Below are 17,262 nucleotides of genomic sequence, written 5' to 3'. Positions count from 1 at the left end.
TTAAAAATGAAGGCTGCATGGTTTCATATACATACACGTATGTGTACATATACATCAGTTATCAACGACCAATAAGGATTTTGTGGTCACCCACATTTGAATTTCATATCAAGAGGTGAGATTTAAATAAGAAATAATAAGTGTTTTAATCTCAACCCTTGAAATTAAATTCAAGGTTGAGAGACTACAAAATACACACACATAGGGCCCTTTTTTTTTTAGCTATTTTTGTGGGACCCATTTTTTTATTGTATTTTAACATCTCGATCATTCAATTAGCATTTAGCAACATTGATTGGGCTGCTAGTTTTTGGCTGGGTTTTTGCTCTAGGCCCTCTATTTTAGTTTAGTCATTTTGATTAAAATAATTCTCTACTTTGTTAGGGAGCTCTGCTTCTAGTTTTTAGTGAGCGTCATTGAGTCTAGTTTATTCAGCTTATTTGCTATGTAGTAGTTAATAGTTTATAGGCTTCATTTCGGAGCATGGAACCGTCAAATGATTGGACATAATCTATGTATCACTGTGCTACTACAACAAACTCTTTATCTACCCCTTGATGGTAGAGGGAGTATATGTAATGACCTTTTCTGGCTTTCGATGAATGATAGTCACCCTATTTAGGTTAATTAAAAAACAAAAAAAATTAGCAACATTGATTCATCTAAATTAGTTATTTCTTGTCCCCAAATCCAATTCCCATTGACCTCCATATATATGCAATCGATTTTTTTCTGAAGTTGTTATGTGGGAGTCAAATTGTACTTAGTAGTGCATCATTATTTTTCTCTCTAGGATTTAAATCCAAATGCAGTACTTTAAGATGACTGTGTATGGAATCAATAGATCAATTGAATGGAATTGTTGTTCAACAACAATCAATGTTATTGATAAACAATTACTTTGAAAAGAATGATCATCCAAAATATATATATATATATATATATTATTATTTTGTTTTTTTTTTTATCAAAAGGAGAATTCATTCATTGTCAAAACACTACAAAAAAAAAAAAAAAAGTATATAGTGGCCTCATTAAACCCACCACAAATCGGTTGGAAAGATTACCATACTCCATTACACAATTACTCAAGTACATAACTCATTAACTAGAATTGAAATAAGTCAATCCGGCGCCACCATCCACCAGTAAATAGGAAAAGATAGAGATAGCGCTGCTTTTGCTACACAATGGGCAACCTTATTACTCAACCTTTGCTTCCATCAACTAATGCTCCATCCAAAGTCAAGAATATGTTTTTGGCATCCCCTTCAATGGAAGTGCGAGAAGCCAGCTTGAATGCAAAAATGCAGACCATTCACAAGAGCAATAAATTCACAAGTCTTGGGACTCACAAATCCAACACCTGGTACTGCCAGTACGCCAACAGAGTCACCTAGCTCATTGCGGCATACGGCTCCAGTACCATACACACCCTGCCCCAAATTCAATGCACCATCTATATTCATTTTAATTACTCCTTGTCTAGGCTTATGCGACCTTTTCAATCTCAAAGTAGCCAGCCCCACCCTACTATCACTACAACAGAAAGTCTCTTTAGCGACCAAGTTTTTCACGAGGAATTTTTTTTCCTCAGTAAATGTCACATTTTACGAGGAGTAATTAAGTTCCTCACTGAATGACATTAGGTTTTTTACGAGGAATATATTTTCCTCCCTATATATCACTTTCTACGACGAATATTTCAGTTCATCACTAAAGGAGACCACAATTTGGTCTCCCAAATCGTCATGTTATTAGCGAGGAAATATGAGAGTTGAGTGACGAATTTTTTCATCGCAAAAACAACATTTAACGAGGAAATAATGATATCGTCGTTATTTGTTTGGCGGCAAATTATTTACGACCCGCCAAATTCAATGGCGACAAAACTATGGTTTCCTCGCTGAAAGTCTATTTTATACAAGAAATCATTTCCTCGTTAAAAGAAACAATTAGCGAGGAAATAACACTTTTCTCGTTATTAATTTGGCGGATAATTGATTAAGACCCGCCAAATTCATTGGCAACAAAGCTATGGTTTTCTCGCTAAAGTCTATGTTCTACGAGGAACCATTTCCTCGTAAAAAGAAACAATTAGCGAGGAAATAACACTTTCCTCATTATTAGTTTGGCGGATAATTGAGTAAAACCCGCCAAATTCATTGGTGACAAAACTATAGTTTCCTCGCTAAAAGTCTATGTTCTACGAGGAATCATTTCCTCACCAAAAGAAGCAATCAGTGAGGAAATAACGCTTCCCTCGTTATTAATTTGGTAGAAAATTGAGTAAGACCCGCCAAATTCAACATCGACAAATCTATGATTTCTTCGCTAAAAGTTTGTGTTCTACAAGGAACCATTTCCTCACCAAAAGAAGTATTTAGTGAGGAAATAACACTTTCCTCCTTATTAGTTTAGTGGAAAACTAAGTATGATCTGTCAAATCCAACGGCGATAAAACTATGGTTTCCTCGCTAAAAAACTGTTTTCTACAAGGAACCATTTTCTTGTCAAAAGAAGCAATTAGTGAGGAAATAACTATTTTCCTCGTTATTAGTTCAGAAAATTGGGTAAGACCCTCCAAATTGAACGGCGAAGAAATGAGAAAATTTGAGATGAAGAAATACATTTACCTGCAATAAATGAATATATAAATATTTAAATAATTTTCTATTTAAAATAAGATTACCAATGAATGATATGTGCTAGGTGTTTATATTTGTCGTAATCATTTTTTCTTTTCCTTTTCAAGTGTGGAATGCACTATTGACATATTTGATGTCATGCATGATCATTAAAATTCATATACACAAGCATTATTCATATTTTTGCTTTAAAAGTCTGATCAAATTAATATCATGGACCTCTTTAAAATCATAAGGCGGTATTTGTATGAGTGATTTCATAGTTACCAAACAAGTTAGTGATAATCGATTGTCCTTCGCGATACTAATTTGATATATTCATTTGTAAACATTAGTATGAATGACTCATTTTCGTATCCCGGTTTTCTGCAATTGAGTTTCCCTTTACTACATCTCTCCTACTTAAGAATCACTGCATCATACATGGATACTGTCGTTAAATAATGGATGTCTTTCTTGTTCAATTTGATGGACCACATGTGGAACACACTATGCAAAATGTGGCTGATTTAAGTATTTAGTTATAAATAATGATAGCAAATATTCAAATAAATCCTATACCCTAACCCCTAACCCCTAACCCCTAAACCCTAAATCTATTTTTATGTTTATAAGCGGCATACCAAAGAATTAGAGAAAAAAGAAAAAGAAAAGATAATAAAAAAGCGGGGGATAGTAATGATCGAAGGCGGGCATCGAAAAAACAGAAAGCGCTAATCCAAAGTTTAAAAAGAAAAAGAAAAAAAAAACGAAGATAAAATACCCTTAGGGTAGTAGGATATCGCCCTTTTCTATCTCTGCCGTTCTCCTCTCATAGTCTGATGAAGCTCCGTCTCCGTCTCTGAGGCTCCTCTTTGGATCTAGCATCTTTGAAGCTCTCATCTCAGTGAGTAACATTAGATTCATCTTTCTTCTTCCTTGTATATTATTTCTGTAGAGCTTGATTAATCAAGATCGATTTTTTATTTCCTGCCAATGCAACGTCATCCACCATTCCAACCTTTAAATAGCCTTCCCACCAACAGTAAGCTTTCTCAACCTTCTTTGCCCCCACAGCCAACTTACCATGTACCCGGCCTATTGTTTCTCTCATGCCAAAGCTGCCAAGCCACCACTCCAAACCATTCCAATTGTCCATAGCCACCGACTCCACATGCGAGAATAGAAAAAAGAAATCCATCTCCTTCCACACCTTACACACATCAACCAAGAATCCCATAAAGCATGAATCACAGATTCCTCTCCATACCCACACCCCAGATCGACACCGCCCATTATCGCTAATTCTTCTCTTCCTCAACGCAGCTGCACACGGTGGGTACCCATTACAAGCTCTCCACAGGAAAACTTTAATTTTATTAGCTAGGGAGTTTCAAACCCCACAAAAGCCTCCATCCCTTTCGGGAACCCGAACCAGCTCCCAAGTTACTCCCCGAAACAAATACTCCCGCCTTTCTTAACCTCTCCTGAGCAGCCACCCAGAATAAAAGAAGAACATCCAGAATAAAATTAGGCAAACTAACCAAAGGTAAATCAATATCTAAAGAAACAAACAAAAGTAGCTTATAAGAAATATAGCTAATTATCTCGCCTAGGACATGGGAAGTTCGTTATCCCTTGTTTCCTAGTATTTAGTTCTAAAACACTGGGTAGCCTCGAAAGGTGTTTGAATAGAACCCATACGAATCTTCAGCGTGCATATCCATTCACAATTGTAAGACTTTGTGTTTCCTTTTATCTGCATAAGAACCACCACTTCAATACTGTAAACGCCAATGACACTCTCCCGGTTAAACTGGGAGAGTTCACTTTTGGAAAACCTCACCGGTTGTTGCCCTTGAATAGCTGGATATTGCAGAATCGTCGTGCTCTTGCGGTGTTGTTTGAATGGCGGCGAACTCAAAGTCCACTTAGCGAAGCTCTCAGTCCTGTATTTGGCAATGGCTTCGATTCTACTGTAGAGCACATCTTTATTAGCAGGATGGTTGAGGTTTCTGGTGGTGATGGTGAGTGCAATGTTGTAGAAAAGAGTGTCATTATTGTTCCTGAGATTGAATTGAGCCAAAGAGGCATTGGTGACTGTGACTTTAAGGTTGGGTGGATTGAAGAGGAGTATTTTGACTAGTGTTACTGCTACAGCTCCTATGAGCAGCAAATAGAGGATGATGCAGAGCATTATTTTCCCCTTTGGACACATGGCTGAAACAAAAAATCAAAGAAAGTAATGGCAAGAATAAGATCCACAGCAAGAGAAGGCACAGTGCACGAATCTGTGAGCTATATGCTCCTATTTATAATGTGTCGGTATATTCCAACAATGCAAAGGTGAATCTTATGAAATCTGAGGGAATCCTATGAAATCTAGGACACCAAACAACACCCACAAATTGAAACCACATTAAGGGTGAGTTTGCAGAATATGGGAAAGTACATATATAGAAGAATCATGTTGAGATTTTAATAAACTTGCTTCAAAAGAAATTTCCCAACTGTTTACAAAAATTCCAGCATCCGGATTTTACCAATTATGAACAAGGGTATCAATTTTATCCCTGTGGGCTGTGGCCGGAAGACCACAACCAAAACGCTAGTTTAAGTTCTTGAGGTGACCATCAAAACTACCTCATCGTGCTTATATGGCTGCATGAACAAATGGTATTTCAATATGTATTTTGTCTAGTCGCTTGACAAATTAGAAAAGGAAATAAATAACCTTGGAACTGGAAGACAAGAGAATATGATTATAGTCTGAGAATTAAAGGTCACTCCAGCTAGTATTGCCTAATAACCAAATAGATGTATGATAAAATTATAATTCTTGAATACTGAGAACTCGATGAAGAGTTGGAAGTTAATTATGAACTTAATTAACACTGACGAAATATTTGTCCGAAGGATAGTGTTAAGTTGATTTCGTATATAAATCAACTAATTAGTTAAAATGCTAGCTTTTGTCATGATCCTCCGATCTGTATGTTGAGATCGAACAAGAGTAGTATTTTCCGGACTTTGCTATGAATTGGCAATTGGTAGAAGTCAGTAAAGAATGTTTGCTTCTGGGTAGAATTTTGATTAATTGATTATCCAAGTGCATGTCTCCAGTTTCACGTACACCAGCTGCTTCAGCTTTCTGGACCGCCTGATGCATCTTCAACACATATTTTGTTTGTATGTACGTTCAATTATGCACAACTATATTAAACGTATTTATAAATGAATTAGGTTTGATTTCGACCGTAACTCTAAATTCTACGATATCATTTTTGTGTCAAAACATCTTCAGTGACATAAATATTTTCACACCGATGAAAGGTAACGTTCGAACTCATGCTCATATAAAGCCTCATAACTACGAACGGCGCCGTTTAGAATTAGGGCGGCGTAAGAATAAATGAATGAGCCTACGACGTCGTTTCGCACCAGGTGGGCTTAAAACTTGGGTTGATCCATCTTCTTCTTCCTATTTCCTAAACACACCCAACAGTGATCTCACAGAATCGGGAGCGATTTGGGGATTTAGGGTTTCGAAATCGAAAGCGTCGTCGTTTTCGAAATGGCGTTGGGCAAGGTGAAGGAGCTCGTCTCGTCCAATCCGGTAGTCATCTTCAGGTTCTCTCTACCTCTTCATCTTCTTCTGTGTGGCTATATATATATATATATATATAGAATTGTCGATCGTTTTGAACCAATTTGGAAATTTGACGAAGAGAGTCAAATATGGAAATTTGATGAGATTTTGTTTCGCAGCAACAAGCTTTGTCCCTACTGCGTGTGCGTGAAGCAGCTCTTCGTTCTAAAATTGGAAGTCCAGTACAAGGCCATTGAATTGGACCAAGAGAGTCAGTACCCACTCTTCTCCTTTCAAATTCGTATAATCATAACGATTTTCTTATATATATGTATACCGTATATCTGTACATATATCTATCTATATATGTATAGTTGGTGAAAATCTTGATTAATGTTTTTGAGTTTGTGATGCATTGTCTGTCTATATATGCTTCAAATTAAGGTGATGTAACTAGACTTGGTTTTGATTATAGATGATCAGTGATAGATTATACTTGATATTAAGCATGGGATTATTGATTTATTTACCTTTGGTTGAGTTTAGGATATGAGGTAGTGATTAATGGTGGTTTTTGTTGTGGCATTATGAAGGTGATGGTAGTGAGATACAATCGGCGCTTGCTGAGTGGACTGGACAGCATACTCTGCCCAATGTTTTCGTTGGCGGAAACCACATTGGTGATTGTGACAGTAAGTTCGACTTGACTCCCTAAACCTCCATATTATCAGTTTCAACTTTTAGTAGTGTACGTTCTTCCACATACGCAACTCTTGTCGTCTTGATGATTCTAATTGGAAACTGTTGTGCAGCAACCTGGGATCTGCACAAGGAAGGAAAACTGGTCCCTCTGCTTACCGGAGCTGGAGTTGTTGCCAAATTACAGGAGTTGGAAATAAGCTAGAATAATTTTGGTGTTGTGCTTCTGTTTGATCCGTAAACCATACTCTTTTCCCGGCACATTGAACTTCAGTGGCTGTATATTTTAGCGCGCAGTGTCTTGACATTTCTGATTGGAACATGTTTGTGTTTTCTAAACCACTTCAAGACCCCGGTTACTGTAAAATCTACTCGTCACAACACCTTCCCCGGTTACTGTAGAAGGCAACTCCTCAAACACTTTCTGTGCCTCCTCCACTAACACGAATTTCAAATATTTATTCACCAAAGCACTACCAACTTTTTCATCTAATTCCACCGAGGAACAAATCGCGGATCATAATCTACACGTTTTCTAACCATAAAGACAAGTAAGTCTAAATTTCCTCTACCTTCTTACAATCCACACAATTTGTTTTAAGGGCACTAGGCAGCAACATAATGCATTCATTTCAACAAATCTTCTTATTTTTGAATTTCAAGCCCAGATCGAAAACAAATCCAGGGTATGATGTATAACAAATCAATGATCGAGTTGATTAAGTCAACAAAAAAGGACGATTTGAAAACCCAGAAACCAAATTTCCTCGCCGAGAAATGAGAGAGTCAATTCCACAAAACAAAAATTCCTAAAATACTCGTTCATACAAAATCAAAAACCCATCTACAAAAACTTGCAGATCCTCCAACCCAAAAGATAAGGGGACTATATTTATGAAAGAAAAAAATAGAGAATAAGATATTCTAGATCAAGTTAGACCAACTCAAATACCTGATGCTGTTATCCAAGCATAGGTCCTCCCTCTGCAACTCGTCTCACAATCAACAAATTCCCAAGCTTCTTCCTCGCTCATCTCTTCACCATCAACAGAGAAGAGAAGCATCTTCTTATAACTCAAAAATCAAAACCAAAGTTGTTTTGCATGTTCCTCTCCCATATCGAAACATGCTTTCTATTAAACCCAATACCCAGATGAAAATTCTATAAATAAAGATCGACAAATTGAATTAATTTTATAGTTCTCGATCATTTCTGATGCAACTCTAACAGAAAAGCTCAAATTGATTTAAAAACTCTGCAATTTGTATTAGACATTTTCCTCACGTAGATGGACAAACAGACACGTAGGCTAATTGGATGTGATTGAATCAAAAAGGCAAAACAAATTAGAAGGAATCGAAATCATTTTTGAGGGAGAAAGTTTGAACGAGAAGAGTGGTTTTGGGTCTGAGAATGAGAAGAGTTGCAGAGAGAGGAACAGAGAGAAAGCATGAGACTATGAGAGAGAGGAAATGGATGTTTAGTTTAGAGTGATAAATGATGGACCGCCAGATAGAAATGGATGTTTAGTTTAGAGTGATAAATGGAATGTGAGGATTCAAAGATGAGGCAACATGAGGAAACCGCCAAAACCAGCGCGGGAATATTGGTATTTTGTAAACTTATGGCCTTATGGGTGCAAATTGACATTCAAGTCAAACTAAGTGGAGCTACATATTATGCCTGGACTTATTTATAGGTTGAATGTGTAGCGTTCGTATCATTTATATCTTGGGTGATTGAATATCTCTTAACAAAGAACTTGGATTTCTCGATCACTGTTCAATCTGTGTGCGTGATGGAGGTTTTTGATTAAGAAAAGCAATGCAACTTCTTGTTTAAAGTGTGGTATAGGGTTTTAGGACTTTGTACATATAATTGTATATGTAAGCTTGAAGAGAAATTAAGCTGTGTAGTTTAATGCCATGAAACTATACTCATATAAAGATTATAAAGTCAAATACTTATTCTTCTTCCTAAGGAAGTATCTCCTAACGTGAAGAAAGGTTCTTCTGTACGTACCTTGTTCTCATCTCCTCCATTGCTGCTTCCAACCAATAGCATCCACGACAATTTATGGATCGAGTCACTAAAATATAGTTACGTGCAGACCTAAGCACTTAGGGTTGACCAAGGCCCTTGCTGACGACATAGCTCCGGCCAGATACTCGTGTAAATTGTGTTGCTCCTAATTTTCTGCTTTCAAACTTGCTCATACATCGCAACGTGAGGAAGGCCCACGAGGACAATATGTTACTTAACAGGTTACTTGGTGCAACTGAAGATATGCATGACCTTTTTGGCATCTGATGACATGCTTCTTGCATAGTTGCATAACAGGAGAAACTCTGGTGGTGGCTGGAGGGATACCCTCAAGACTCCAGTACGTAGAGTACTATAGCTACTTCTCTTCTCATCAATACTCGTTTGCTAGCTGCCTTAGAAGTTACATGCATGGATGTGTGGCAATTACTTGCGTTTGTGACTTCGTATGTAGAAGAATTGTGATGCACATCGCATGGCCTTTGGCTTCTTTTGCTTCCCTTCAAATCGTATCGATCCGTTGAGCACAGAGAACATGACCGTTGGAACCTTTGAATGATTAATTGATTTGGCATTTGCTCAGTACGTAAGGGCCAGTTTGGTCCATGACTATTCCTTGGTGCATGCTTTGAAAATGTAATGTAATTACGTACTTCATGTTGGCCAAAGAACAAATCGAGGTAATTACATCCGGTAACTGCATCGTGGGTACCAAATATATGATCAATCGAACTTGCAACCCTTAAGACGTACTTTTGATTTTTTTAGTCTTCGGTTCTCAAATTTTTCTTTCCGATCACCGTAGGACGACGGCCTCAACCCTGATAAGCCTCCCAATATGCTTTTCCTTTTTGTTTTACGTTTGTGATTAATATATTGGTGATCCGTTACTATTTCGTACTCGTCTCTCTCATATAGTAAATTTCGTCATTGTTTCACATGATTTGAAAAAGATGAATATTACTATCCCTAATTTAGTGAATCTATTGGAGCAAAAAAGACTAATTTTTCTCTAAAGTAGAGGAAAATTAAAATATGTGAAAACTGTTGGAGTTGCTCTTACATCCGTAATTTAAAGTGCATGTGGACTACAGTTTTAGGACTTTGTATGTATGAGGTTGAAGAGAAAGCCGTGTAGTTTTTTATTTTTGGTAGCATGCAGTAGTTTAATGCCATGAAACTGTACAAATCATAATAGTCTAGTAAAGAAGGAGATCCTCACTTGGAGAATGGTTATTGTGTTGTTCTCATCTCCTCGATCTATTGCCGCTTCCAACCACAGGAGTGCATGGCAATTTATGGAGTCACTAAAACATAGTTACGTAGGGGGTGACCAAGGCCCTTGCGGATGACATAGCCTTAGCCAGATTCTTCTCCTGGTTTTGTGAGGAACAGTCTTGGTGCAGATATACAAGGCCTTTTTGGCATCTGATGCATGAGGGTTTCCCTCAACTCCTAGTTCTCTTGTTATCGATAGGTATTGTTATTGGCTCACTGCCTTAGAAGTTAGATGGACAGATCAGGTGGGAGGAGGAGCCGCACGACATCGTAATTCCTGCTTTTTTAGTTGTTTGCTTCTGGGCGCTCTCTCTCTCTCTGCAACTCGTCTCCATCAACAAAGTCCCAAGCTTCTTCCTCCCTCATCTCTTCACCATCAATAGAGAAGCATGCATGGTCCTTATTAGTTCCTCTTTCATCTCTTCACCACCAACAAAGAAACATGCTTTCCATTAAACCCAATACCCAAATGGAAACTCTATAGATAAGATTGACAAATTGAATTAATTTTATAAATTCTCAGTTGTCTTGAATTTCTGCTGCAACTCTAATAGACAAGCTCATGCAAATTGATTTAAAACCTCTGCAATTTTGTATTAGAGTTTCTCCTCATGAGGATGGGGACACAGTCTAACTGGATGTGATTGAGCCAAAGAAGAGCAAAACAAATAAACTCTAAATCAAAGACCATTCTCTCTCATGTTCGCGGCCAAAGGACTCATTTTGATCCAAGCCGAAAAGCAACCCAGCCTCACGAATATGGATGAATCCTGTCTTTGCTCTTCTTCCTATAGTTTCCTGATAACTTAAGGAGATTGCATCCCATCTTTAACATCTTCCCAACCCTTGCATCGTTGCTGCCTATCCCTATCGGAACTGAGCAGTCTGCACGTGGCCGCCGGTGAACTGATCCACAGCCGAAGCAGTTACTAAGGCTGACTTCACAAGGGTCTCATGAAAAGTTGAAGAGAGATGATCTATATATGTAAGAACTTTCTCTTTTTCTTTTTGTTGGGCCTTTTAAGGCCTCCTCGTAATGGAAAAAAAAAAAAAAAAAAAAAGAAGAAAGAAAGCATATAAAGAGAAAACGAAACGAAACGAAAACCTAAATCCCCAAATTCAGGCATGTCTCTGTGCGACGAAAACAACGTGATGGACCTCTCTGCTTTCCGATTGGCGGTGCAAGGCGCCTTCAACCCCGATAGTATGCTTTTCGTTTTTGTCTTAGGGTTTATGACGAAGAATATTTAGTTTCATACCTCTGTTTCTGCGTTCTGAATCGTCTTAGTTTCATTAGATTTGGAATCAGCGAAATTTAACTGGAATATTGCTGCACCATTTCATTTGATTTTTGGCCTTGTCAGGAAGATTATCCAGAATTTCTTTGGGTTGATTTTTGTGTATTAAATGGATCCCCTGATCTATTTCCCAAAAAAAAAAAGGTTCCTGATCTGTTCATATATTTGCTTCAGAGATCCAGTCTTATGACACAACATTTGTTATTATTCAATGTCATCTTCTCTGGCCAAGTCATTTTGGTCTTTTTTATGACGCATTTCTGAAATGATCACAGCTCCTCATGTTTTGTCAAACTTTTTTTTTTCCTGCTATTCATTTGGTTATTCAGCGTCAGCTTTTTTTTTTTTTTTTTTTGGCGTTTGCCTTACCTTTTTATCTGACAATATGACTGCTAACAGGTACCAAGTTTGTGCCTATCATCAGGCCATGTGAACCTGGTAAGCTTTGACTTTTCTTTTAAGGTTTCTGAGTAATCCAATCTACCAAATGATTTTTTCTTTGGTTAATTCAACCAAATTCTGTTTGGTCATTTGATCCCTTAGCCAGCCAAGTTATTTTGGTGGTTGCATGATGTCTAGTATACAGAAAATATTCTAGTTTTTATCATCTTTAAACATATCTCCTCCAGATAAATCATATATTTTGGTCTCTCTCTCTCTCTCTCTCTCTCTCTCTCTCTCTCTCTCTCTCTCTCTCTCTCTCTCTCTCTCTCTCTCTCTCTCTATATATATATATATATATATATATATATATATATATATATATATATATATACAGGGCCGTCCCATGACAAAGTGAGGCCTAAGGCAAAATTTAGAGATACCTTCCTAATAATTTTGTCAACTGAAAAAAAAAAGTTAGCAAAGCAAAGTTCAAACTAAAACATAGTAGATTATATAAACAAAATAAAAAGTAACAATGCCGATAAAAAACATTAGAAACTGATTTTCTAACCACAAAATTTTGGACTTTAGGCCTTGACAGTTTGTTAAAATTGATAAACTATCTGAATTATGATTACAAAATTAGAACAGAGGGTGAAATTCAGAATTGAGTAAGAGAAAGAGAAGCATTGTTTCTATGCGTCTATGAGAGTCTGTCAATGGCTTAAATAGACATAAAAGGAAGAAATGTTACCGTTTGTCTTTGAAAGAATCAGAGGGGAATCAAAAATTCATGTTTCAGTAGCCAATGTTTCATTTTTGCCCAAATTAGTGAAAGTGAGAGCAAAACTGTTGGTTATCTTCTTTTCTAATCCTAAAGTGATGGAGAAAGAGGAAAGCTTGGGGTGTTTAACTTACAAATACAAAAGAAAAAGAAGAAATTTTGAGGACTCATGGAGTCACGGGTTTGATTTCATTGGCCTCAACGTCGTCTTCTACAAACTGCAGCTCTGCGTCTTTTTTCTTTTACTATCTTTTTTTTTAAAACACACACACACACACACACACACACACACACACACACACACACACACACACACACACACACACACATATATATACGAAAATGTTCTGAAGAGGACGTCCGCAACCCAGAAAAAGTGCGGACGTCGCTCCTCCTGCCTCAATCGAGCGGCGACGGTGTGGCGAGGCTTGCCGGAGGGACGCCGGGGGTCGTGCGGAGGGGTATGCGGTGCAGTGGAGTCGCCGGCGACGGTTCTGCGGTGCTGTACAGAACCTGCAACTGTAGGTGAGGTGGCTGCCCAGAAACCGGCAAGCCCGACCTCCTCCGACCTCGAACGCCGCCCAGAAGAGGTCTGGGACGCCTCCGGCCAGCCCCGGGCCGCCGTCGTCGCCTGGAACCCGCCTGTTGCGTCGACGTCCGCACTTTAGAGAAGTGCGGACGTCCGCTTCAAAACCCGCCTGTATATATATATATATATATATATATATATATATATATATTTTTTTTTTTTTTTTTTTTTTTTCTTCTTGAGAAGGAGACCTTCCCCCAAACTGAGGCCCAAGGCCACTGCCTTGGTTGCCTTGGTCAAGGGACGGCGCTATATATATATATTTTGTAGTTGAATCAGAGTTTCTTTCTTGCTTTTCTTATGACACAAGTTGTTCTTCACACAACATCGACACATCTGCTACTATCTCATGTCATGTAGTTACAGCGCTGATGTTTTTGGTTATGGCATTATATTACATTCGTATCTGACAATACCCATGAACAGGTGCTTTAGATCGTGTGTCACTCCTCCGTCATATGGCAAACACTGGTATGATTTTGATTTTGTTTTGCTTACCTGGAGTTTGCTTGGACGAAGTGCTTTTTATTGGGTAAACTACAGAAAAATAACCCATGTTTTGGAGGTTGTTTCCACATAAGTAGTAACCACTCTTCACATTAGTTGTAACTGCTCTAACCTTTTGGAAGACCTACAAACTATCCCTACCTTTAACTTGATTGCCTTGGGACATTGTGAGAATTGCGAGTCCAAATTTTCCCACCATTTAAAATTCCGGGCGAATTGTTGTCTATTAGCTGACAATCGTTTCCAATTGCCTCCTGTGCTATGCAATCCTTTGTATTCTTGGAGAATCCATCCATAGTTTTCTGTTGCGTGCTGCTGTGGCTTATGTGGACCCCCTTAATTTTGGTAACCTGGTTTCCGTTGTGAACAGAATATTAATACAAAAACTCTAGTGTGATTTTGGTACATATAAAACTTATTTTGCAAAAATTTAAAAGATTTTGATCATGTCACTTTTAGGTAACATGCACAAGCCTTGATAAACTACTGTATGTGATGCCTAGTTGAAAGCAAACTACTGCATGTGATGCATTGTTGAAAGTCAATAAAGAGCAAGTCCCTGTTGATGATATGAAATTGCAGACAGCAATACATCTTTTGGGTTTTGACACACACGTGTATCCCTGTATATAGATATTGTTATTAACAATACCCATGATTTTTGTTTTTGTTTTTAGTTACCTAGAGTTATAGTGCATTGTCCGCTTTACAATTTCTTTCAGCTAACATGCACGATGAATTTTTCATATGAAAAAGTCTAGACAAATCACTGCACCACTAACTCCGGTATGTGGTGCAGATAATAGAAATCTGCTTCTATCATCTGTTGTTGGGATCATTGATTTTATTGCATCTACAGTCTTGTATTTATAGTTTAATAAAAAATTCATGCTTTCCTTTTCCTATGACACAACATTGATACATCTGTTACTATCTGGTGTCTTGTAGTTACGGTCATGTTTTTGGGTTTTCACATATAATTTGTATTAGGTATTACATATGTAACAATACCCGTGGACTGGTGCTCTCTTTTCAGGACCAAAGGGCACTCACAGTATGACAATCCCCGTTCAGAGGCCACGCCCAGTCCGCCCAGTCCGCCCTCCCGGTATGATTTTTGGTTTTGGTTACCTAGAATTTGCTTGGCATGCGTGTTATGAAGGAAGAGAAAGGTTTTTTTTTTCCCCTTCATTTTTTCTTAGAGCATGTTTTAAAAAGTTGCTCACCGTTTAAAAAAATCTGTTTGTATTGCAGCTCATTACCTGACAGTCTTACACCTCTCCTTCCAATTTAATCAAACCAACCCCCCGCACCCCCAAAAAAAAAAAACCAAAAAAAAAAAAAGAAGAAAAAAGAAAAAAAAGCTTTGCAATCCTTTGTCTTGTTATATTGTTATAGAATCCATCCATAGTCTGTTGCATGCTGATGTGTATTTTCGTGTTCCTGTGTTTTAGAGTGAACAGAGTAAAATGTAAAAGTGTCTTCAAGATGTTCACGAAATTAGTGGTTTCAGCTAACATTTATAATAAATTATTCATATCCACTATTCATTTTTGCTGCTCTTGTGACATGGATAATTTGGTGTTATTCAATGTTCAATGTGCTCTCATGCATAGCGATATTTTGGGTTTGCTATCTGCATGAATCATTCTTATTGCTATTATTGTTTTATAACGGATTTGCAAACTTCCAGAAGGTAGATGTTTGATTTGTTCCTTGGATGAACACACATCATCTGAATGCCCGTACAACGCTGAAGTTCCAAAGAACGCAACTGTTGGCAGGGGCTGTGACGTATTTTGTAAGGTTTGTGATGGCTTGTTTTCTGGGCGCTCTTGTAACCAAGATTCATGGCGTGCGAAGCTCAAGTTTTGTAATTTCTGTTCTAACTACGGTGAACACTGGATGCAACAGTGCCCGCTCAACTCTCTTAAAGTGATGCTCGATTGTGGTCCTAGCTCTGGATATTTGAGGAAAAAAAGTGGTGTGTAATCTGTGTTTTGTAATACGTGGGATAGTTAATGTTATTAGTAGGTTGAAATTCACTGGTTTGTTTCTATTGATATAATCAAAATTTCCTGCTGGATTTCCTCTCTCTGCATCTGTACTATATTTTTATGTATGACAGAAGAAAGTGTTGTATAATGTGGTGTTTGCTTTGGCTGAGTTCTAGTTGGCTGATAATTGTTGTCTTTTGGTTTCTTGAGTTAGTTTCTTTGATATACTAATATTACAGGGAAAAGCGTGTGAAATTCAGTCTTCTTTCTTCTTCACTCTTCAGAAGGCCTCATTGATGTAATGAAGTTATACAAACTGCTTGGTGTCGTGACCTTTGTTGGTTTTTAAATGGAACTATTTAATATTCTTGGAAGTAGTGCAGACCTGAAATGTAAAATTATCTCTAAACTAAAGCAAGGACTAAAAAATCAAAAGTTTCGGCGATATTTTGACTAAATTTTCGTTTTTTTGGGGTGTCGATATTTCCGTGACCATCCAACTATATTTCGACGGTTATTTTGGAAATTTCCCAAAATTTCCGGAAATTGATGATATTTTGCGAAATTTTGGGTAATTTCCGTGACCATCCAAGTATATTTCGACGGATATTTTAGAAATTTCCCTAAATTTCCAGAAATATCAAGAAATTGACGATATTTTTTGAAATTTTGGGTAATTTCCGGAACCTTCCGACTCTTCCCATCCTTTCTCACATCAGTCACACGCAAAGTCATCACCACTCTACCACCCTTTCTCACATCAGTCACATGCAACATCAACATCATGTGGCTGACATATAGTTGGCCAAAAATTTCAATAAAAAATCAACAAAGTCACCAAGGCTCAAACCTTGGTCACTTCATTGCTCTTTGAGCAAGAGCCTTAGCCAACTCTACTGCACCTACACTTGTGTTATCATTGCAACATTCTAATATATATTCATTTTGCCTACAAATCTGAAAACTTAGGTAAATGTTCAATCAATAACTAACATAGAACAATCAATTACATTTTGAATTTTGTACCTCATAAGTCTTCTATGTGATTCTAAGTTACTCATGCAATTCAAGGTGTAATGTATGATATGTACAAAATTATATGGCCTAGCCTCCCATTGGGTTTCCGGCCATCAAAAAAAAAAAAAAGATGTTTATTTCTAAAATTTTCAGAGTTGTAGGCGATTCAGCATTTACCGTTTCATCTTAAATTATTACAAATTACTATATAACAATGTTTATTAAGATTTTCTTTTCATATATAGTAGACAATTGATTAAATAAACATATCTAAAAGTTTTACTTAAAATTTCCATGTTTTTCTTCAAATTTCCATCATTTTTCTTGATTATTTACCGAAATCGATATTTCCGTCGAAATTTTCGTTTCCGGGACCATCGAAATTTCCTCGAAACTCGATATTTTGGTCATTGCTCTAAAGCATATTCTCCTCCGAAAGGAGATTTATG

The 17,262-nt window shown here is 37.4% G+C and overlaps 2 protein-coding genes across 3 annotated transcripts; both read left to right on the top strand.

Annotated features, from left to right (window-relative positions):
- Positions 1 to 6,096: 6,096 nt before the first annotated feature.
- LOC112167090 (glutaredoxin) lies at positions 6,097 to 7,282 on the top strand. The gene is made up of 4 exons (XM_024304054.2): positions 6,097 to 6,257; positions 6,396 to 6,487; positions 6,810 to 6,908; positions 7,029 to 7,282. The coding sequence occupies exons 1-4, from the start codon at positions 6,202 to 6,204 to the stop codon at positions 7,118 to 7,120; spliced, it is 339 nt and encodes a 112-aa protein (XP_024159822.1). The 5' UTR covers positions 6,097 to 6,201; the 3' UTR covers positions 7,121 to 7,282.
- A 4,001-nt stretch (positions 7,283 to 11,283) lies between these two features.
- Positions 11,284 to 15,944, top strand: LOC112202503. Of its 2 annotated transcripts, XM_040507440.1 has the most exons (6): positions 11,284 to 11,441; positions 11,935 to 11,973; positions 13,719 to 13,763; positions 14,836 to 14,907; positions 15,493 to 15,605; positions 15,714 to 15,944. In XM_040507440.1, exons 1-6 carry the CDS (start codon positions 11,363 to 11,365, stop codon positions 15,789 to 15,791), a joined length of 426 nt encoding a protein of 141 aa, XP_040363374.1. In that variant the 5' UTR covers positions 11,284 to 11,362; the 3' UTR covers positions 15,792 to 15,944. The 2 variants fall into 2 exon arrangements, with proteins under 2 accessions (XP_040363374.1, XP_040363373.1); XM_040507439.1 differs by having other exon boundaries at positions 15,493 to 15,944.
- Positions 15,945 to 17,262: the final 1,318 nt, after the last annotated feature.

This window comes from Rosa chinensis, chromosome 5 (genome assembly GCF_002994745.2).
Source record: "Rosa chinensis cultivar Old Blush chromosome 5, RchiOBHm-V2, whole genome shotgun sequence".
Lineage (NCBI taxonomy): Eukaryota > Viridiplantae > Streptophyta > Magnoliopsida > Rosales > Rosaceae > Rosa > Rosa chinensis.
The sequence above is the reverse complement of the archived record's forward strand: the minus strand, read 5'-3'. Positions and strand labels throughout refer to the sequence as shown.

What these genes read in the sequence shown, in the direction of transcription:
- LOC112167090 (XM_024304054.2), top strand. Translation starts at nt 6,202, where the DNA reads ATGGCGTTGGGCAAGGTGAAGGAGCTCGTCTCGTCCAATCCGGTAGTC. An exon ending in AATCCGGTAGTCATCTTCAG is followed by an intron (nt 6,258 to 6,395) that starts GTTCTCTCTACC and finishes TTTGTTTCGCAG; the next exon opens with CAACAAGCTTTGTCCCTACT. An exon ending in CCACATTGGTGATTGTGACA is followed by an intron (nt 6,909 to 7,028) that starts GTAAGTTCGACT and finishes ACTGTTGTGCAG; the next exon opens with CAACCTGGGATCTGCACAAG.
- LOC112202503 (XM_040507439.1), top strand. Translation starts at nt 11,363, where the DNA reads ATGTCTCTGTGCGACGAAAACAACGTGATGGACCTCTCTGCTTTCCGA. An exon ending in CATCAGGCCATGTGAACCTG is followed by an intron (nt 11,974 to 13,718) that starts GTAAGCTTTGAC and finishes ACCCATGAACAG; the next exon opens with GTGCTTTAGATCGTGTGTCA. An exon ending in CCGCCCAGTCCGCCCTCCCG is followed by an intron (nt 14,908 to 15,492) that starts GTATGATTTTTG and finishes GCAAACTTCCAG; the next exon opens with AAGGTAGATGTTTGATTTGT.